The sequence below is a fragment of the Serinus canaria genome, chromosome 2 (assembly GCF_022539315.1).
Source record: "Serinus canaria isolate serCan28SL12 chromosome 2, serCan2020, whole genome shotgun sequence".
NCBI lineage: Eukaryota > Metazoa > Chordata > Aves > Passeriformes > Fringillidae > Serinus > Serinus canaria.
In genome coordinates this window covers 137279268-137285267 of record NC_066315.1, presented here as the reverse complement: position 1 = coordinate 137285267, position 6000 = coordinate 137279268, and the positions used below count along the sequence as shown (strand labels likewise).

The window sequence follows — 6000 nt, the reverse complement described above, 5'->3', positions numbered from 1 at the left end:
TTACTTTTTACCCCATGGGAGCTGAAGCAGCACAGTTCTTGGATTGTCCTTATTAGTTTCTTCCTTATCTTGTGGCCCCTGCCAAATGTCCTTGTGGCCCATAAATTCCCCATTCTTTGTGTCCACCATCAGTGGCACATCCTTCTTCCCAAGCTCTTTGTTAACCTTCCCCTAGGTCTGAGATCATTGAAGCATATCCAGCACTAAACCTTAACGAGGCAACAAGTATTTTTCTTTCTAATGCCTGGACATCACTTAGACCTTGTTAGCTGCTACCTAATCCACAGATAATTCCTTTTTTGTTGATTAGGCTTGAAGGTATACAAAGAGCAAATGTCAAAGAACATCCTTTCTTAAATTTTTTTTTTTGCATACTCCACATTTTGAAATCAAAGAAGGTTGTAGCCAGATGGAGGTCGGCCTCATCTCCCAGGTAAATAGCGACAGGATGTCAGGAACAGAGGACATGGCCTCAAGATGTACCAAGGGAGGTTTAGTTTGGGCATCAGGAAGAATGTGTTCACAGAAAGGGCGATTAAACACTGGAATGGGCTGCGCAGGGAGCGGAGTCGGCATCGATGGAAGCGTTCAAGAGACGCCTGGATGTGGCACTCAGTGCCATGGTGCAGGTGACAAGGTGGTGTTTGCTCGTGGGTTGGACTCGATGATCTTGGCGGTTTTTTCCAAGGTAAATGATTCTGTGGAGAGGAAAGCCGGGAGGGAAGGCTGTCTCGGCTGTCGCATGCCGGATGTGCTGGCACAAGGCCCCAGGCCCAAAGCCCAGCCTCTGCGGGCACACCCGAGCCGAGCCGAGCCGGGCCGGGCCCGCAGCCCTGAGGCGGCACCGCCGTCATGCCGGACCCCGCGCTCGCCGCTCCGCGTTCCCGCCCGGGGCCGTTTGGCCGCGCAGCGCCCCGGCCGCGCCGCCGCTTCCGGTGTGGCGCGTTTCCCTTTCCGGCCGTGCGGGGGCAGCCATGGCGTCGCGCAAGGAAGGTTCGGGCTCTGCCGGCGGCGGCTTCGGCGCCTCCAAGGGCAAAGGCAAAGCCGCCGCTGCGGGGGACTCGGCCGTCAAGCAAGTGCAGATCGACGGGCTGGTGAGCAGAGGGGCCGAGGCCTTCGCGGGCAGGGAGCGGGCGGGCTGGCCGCGTGGAGCCGCCGGCGGGGCCCCTGCGTGGGGCGGTGCCGCGGCGGAGCCTCGTGTCCTGCCGGGTCCGGCGCTTCTCGAGGGGCAGGAACGGCTTTTCACACCTGCCCACCTTCCCGGCTGTGGCAGGGGTAAAAAACCCCGTGGCTGTGCTCGTCCCTGGTGTGTCAGTAAAGTCCGGGCCAGCGCAGAGTGATTTGTCTTTAAATCTCCCATTTCATCGCTTGGTTCCGCCGCCCCTGTGCCCGGAGTTGCTATTTGCAGCTTTCATACCTCATACTCCTACTATTTACCCGGAAAATGCCGCAGGTGGAAGACCTGAGAAGCACGGTGGGGTTTTCCCTCATTTGTGCTTTTTGCCTTCTCTGCTACGGCCTCCTGCGTTTGCTTAATGAGAAATAAAGTAAACGGACGGGCTGAAGTGGTTTAGCAGAGAACAAAGCCATCCTAATACAGACCGTGCAGGTCTGAAATGGAAGAGCATCTACTAAAGTTGCTTCTTGGCTTTGCTGTTGGATCTTTTTGTGTTGGTTCAGGCCTTAGAGAGTTGGTAATACTATTAGTGACACAAGGAGAAAAAGTTACTTCTTAAGGATAGAAACATTGTTTTTTACTTCATTATCTTTGCCAAGTGTCAACAGAACACTGTACAGCTGGAGTGTGAAGGAGAGAGTTGGTACCCTGGTTATGAGAAAGAAGATCATCGTTTTGAGACAAGCTTTGAATCCTACTTGGCCTTTTTATTGGTAGTCCTCTGCTCTTATCCTGGAGATACACCAGGATAAATATTAAATATTTACTACACCAGTGTAGTAAATATTTGGTAAGATGGGAAATAATTTATTTGTGTGTAGTAGGTCTTGTGAAAGAGAAAATCTGAATCACATTTTTTTGCCCTGTTCTGTCCAGCTGTCTGCGTGCCTGTGGCTTTGGTGTATGGAGCATTTTCAAGCAGGGGTGAAAACTGACCAATTGTGAAATGTTCCAAAAAACCCAGCAGTGGATAGCAGGCTGCTCCTGCTGCAGGCTGGTGCCATACACTTTGATACCAACTGGTAAATTTGATTTATTTTGCTCTTGGTTGTTCTCTGTCAGGCATATAATCTGCTTTGTGAGCTGCTGTTGATTCAGATCAACTGTGATCTGATGCTCTGCTTCTGACAGTCCAGCAAATGCTTATGATTTTGTTATGGTTTTGATTTTTTTTTCCATGCTTTTTTTTCTTCTCCTTGTATTTTCTTCTGGTAAAGCACAGTGGTGGCTCTCACATGGAGTCAGTACAGAGGGAGGTGATTTATTGAAAACTATGAAAGCTTTCAACTTTCTACCTCCTGAAGATGTCTCCTAGACAAAGTGTTCTCAGGACATTGGCGCTGGTTCATAAACTGCTCTGAAGTCTGTGATGGAGAGAAATGTTGGCATAAATTTGCTTGCTATGCAAACAATGTGAATTTTGTTATAAGTCCTTCAAATGTCTTACTGAAATTCTTCTGAAGTGTTTCTGATACCTCACTGGTTTAAATGTCTTGTCTGCTCTCACAAAGTAACAGCACTTCATCAGTCATCTTGATGATGACCAGGGTGATTACATGCCAAGAATTCTGAATTCAGGTGGGCATCAGGGGAGTTGGTGATCTCTTTCCCTTCAGTGGTGTCCCATCTCTTGGCAGTGTCACAATTAACCCTTCAAGTGGGGCTGCTTTGAAAGCAAAGGCATGTTTAGGTAGGTTGCTTTGAGTCTGTGAGTGCAAAATAGAAGGTGCATCAGTAGTCTCTCTATGTGAGAATGTGAAAGTATGTTTACAAAGCTTGGTGTTTCAGAGGACTAATCGAGTTAAAAAAACCCCTCAGTATTTGTAATGAAAAGAAGAAGTTCTAAATGTCAGGATGTTACCTTAATATGTAATGATGCAGCAATATCTGCTTCTCAGGCCTCTTTTTAAAATCTGGTACAGATAAAGCATTCTGGAGTTAACTTCTTTCTTATTTTAATCTGTTCAATTTCTTAATAAATAAACTTAGATTGAAAATGGATTCCAGTGTAGGTGGTCTGGTCTTTCTAAGAAATTAGAAAATGCAGGATAAAAAATTACCCTCCAGAAGCACATTATAAAATGTGCTTTTTCCTTCAGGTGAAGCGAAAGAATCACGTATTTGTTTTTGACCATCCTGACAAAAAGATCAGATTAAGTGCTGTGTATGATAAACTGTTGGCTTTGCTTCCTGTTGTAGAAATCGTGATTTCTCCAGTCAAGGAGTCCAGAGAGAGCTTGTGTTTACAGTAGTGCACAGGCTTGGGAAAGAGTGACTGGTGGGAAAGAGCCTGGGGGTGCTGGTTGGCAGCAACCAAACGTGAGCCAGCATGTGCCCAGGTGTCCAGAGAGACCAGTGGCACCCTGGCCTGGATCAGGAGTAGTGTGGCCAGCAGGACCAGGGGAATGATTGTCCCCCTGGACATAACACTGGTGAGGCTGCACCTCAAATCCCATGTTCAGTTTTGGGCTCTTTGTTACAAGGAAGTCATTGAGGGCCTGGAGCATGTCTGGGGAAGGGTCTGGAGCACAAGTCATATGAGAAGCAGTTGAGGGAGCTGGGCGTGTTTATCCTGGAGAAAAGGAGGCACAGGGGAGACCTTGTCACTCCCTATAGCTCCCTGAAAGGAGGCTGCAGCCAGGTGGGAGTCGGTCTCTTCTACCAGGTAACCAGTGACAGGACAAGAGGAAATCACCTCCGGTTGGTACAGGGGAGGTTTAAATTGGATATTAGGAAACAATTCTTTACTGAAGGGTGGTTAAATATTGTAACAGGCAGCCCAGGGTGGTGGAATCACCATTCCTCAAAAGTGTTTGAAAAAATATGTGGACGTGGCACTTAAATACATGCTTTCATGGTGAATACTGTGTGCTGGGTTTGGGTTGATGGTGGGACTTGATGATCTTAGAGATCTTTTCCAGCCTAAACAGTTCTCTGATTCTATGATTATTGCAAATGTCAGAAAAAATTATACAGAAATGCCATAATTTGCTTGCTCCTTTTTTTTTCTTTTCTTTTTTTTTTTTTTTTTGCAAGAGGTGTTGATGGACTCTGGTTTGTTTTATTCTAGAAATCCTTCATTGGAACCAAATATTTGGTAATTCAGCTACTAAAATTAATCAGATTTGATTCATTGATATTATAGTATTCTTTCAGTGGGTTGCAATAAATTTCAAACTATAAGCTGATGTATTTTAGAACATAAGAAATAATTATTCCATTGAATGATTTTTAGGTTAATGGAAGATTCTAGATTTCCATCAAGTCTTGGAGACTTCTATAAAATGCTTCCCTAGTGAAACTTCTAACCCTATTACACTGTCTAAAATTGCACTTTTGGAGGACTTCCTTGGCATATTTGTACATTTCTCATGATTTTAGTAGTGATATCAGGCAACATAGAAAACTGTGAAGGCAGAAGTGAACTGGTGTGTCATTCAAAGGTATAAGATCTGGTAGGGTAAGTAAGTAGCATTTTTACATGATGAGCATCAAAGTCTGTGTCATTCAGAAATTGAACTAGTATCCAAAACCAGATACTCCATGTGGTGGATTATGGGTTGTGTCAGACCACTAATATGTGGGTGATGGCTATATGGAAACTTGATTCTGAAAAATAGCAGCTGTGGGATGGGAGATGGGGGACTCTTAGCAAGGCAAGTGTGCTGCTAGGTCAGATAAGTGTTATCATTAATCACTTTTGCTTTCAGAGTAGTTACAAGGGACTGTGTTTTTACTGGGAAGATGTTTCATTCTCTGCAAATCTTCTGCATGAGGTTATTCTAGGAGGGAAGATAAAATTAGCTAAATTCATCTAACTAAATTCTTAAGCTCCAAAATTACTTTTTCTTTTTAAGTTTTACCTTTGCATTTGTTTATGCATTCAAAAAATTACACACCCAGAAATGGTTCTGAAGAACAGTGTTAGCTGACTGAAAAAGGTTTGCTTATATACATTGCTCTTGCAAAGTAATATAACTAGATAATTAACTCATGCTATAGCATTAATATGTGCATTGCTTTTATCATTTCACTAATGGGAATGATGGTTTCTTTTTTACTCAACCACTGCATATGATTTATTTTTATACATATGTCCATTGCACACAATTTTTACATATTGTAGGAAGTAGCAAAAGTTATGTAGGCTTTTCAAAATGCCTATAGGTTTCTATTCTTACATCTTCATAACTGCTGATGTGCAAAAGCCTTATTACTAGTAACAAATTGCCACTACACCTTAAGATATCTTTGTTTGTTTGTACTAAATAGAAACATACATTGGCCATAACATAAATATGTCAAGAAGGTGGCTAGAGGTTGTAGGCCTTTTCTGCATTTGTGCACCACCATCACCAGTGGGAGGCTATGGTGCCACATTCTCTTGTGTCAGATTGTCTTGGTTGGGAAAGACAGGAGTCTGCTGAGGAAGGCAGGAGCCTCCCCTGAAATGGAGAACGCAAACCCTCCCCGCCCCTCTGAATTGCTATAAATTTTAAAATAAGGGGCTCTCAGGCAAAAAATGTGGGAGCAGGAAATAACAGTTCTTTGATAGGGAAGAAAAATAAAAGGATAAAATAAACAATACACTACACTAGAACAACACTGACAGAGTCAGAACTCAACCTGACACCCTGTTGGTCAGGGTGTTGGTAGCAGTCCAGGTGGAAAGGTGGCTGCAGTCCTCCTGAAGTGTCAGGTGTGGTTCTCTTGGAGCAAGCGGTCCTGTAAAAAAGGGTGTATTCTTTCTCCGAAGATCCAGTGGAAGAGGCAGCTGCTGTTCCTCTGGGGAATCCAGTGGAGGGAGGAAAGCCGTGCTGGTG

General features: G+C 44.5%; 1 protein-coding gene across 1 annotated transcript in view; it reads left to right on the top strand.

Annotated features, from left to right (window-relative positions):
- Nucleotides 1-930: 930 nt before the first annotated feature.
- The window catches only part of EIF3H (eukaryotic translation initiation factor 3 subunit H), an 87449-nt gene continuing 82379 nt past the window's right edge, over nt 931-6000 (top strand). The window contains exon 1 of the mRNA XM_009087703.3: nt 931-1094. Coding sequence (XP_009085951.2) covers nt 975-1094 — 120 coding nt within the window. The 5' untranslated portion in view covers nt 931-974. The remainder of the gene's footprint in view (nt 1095-6000) is intronic.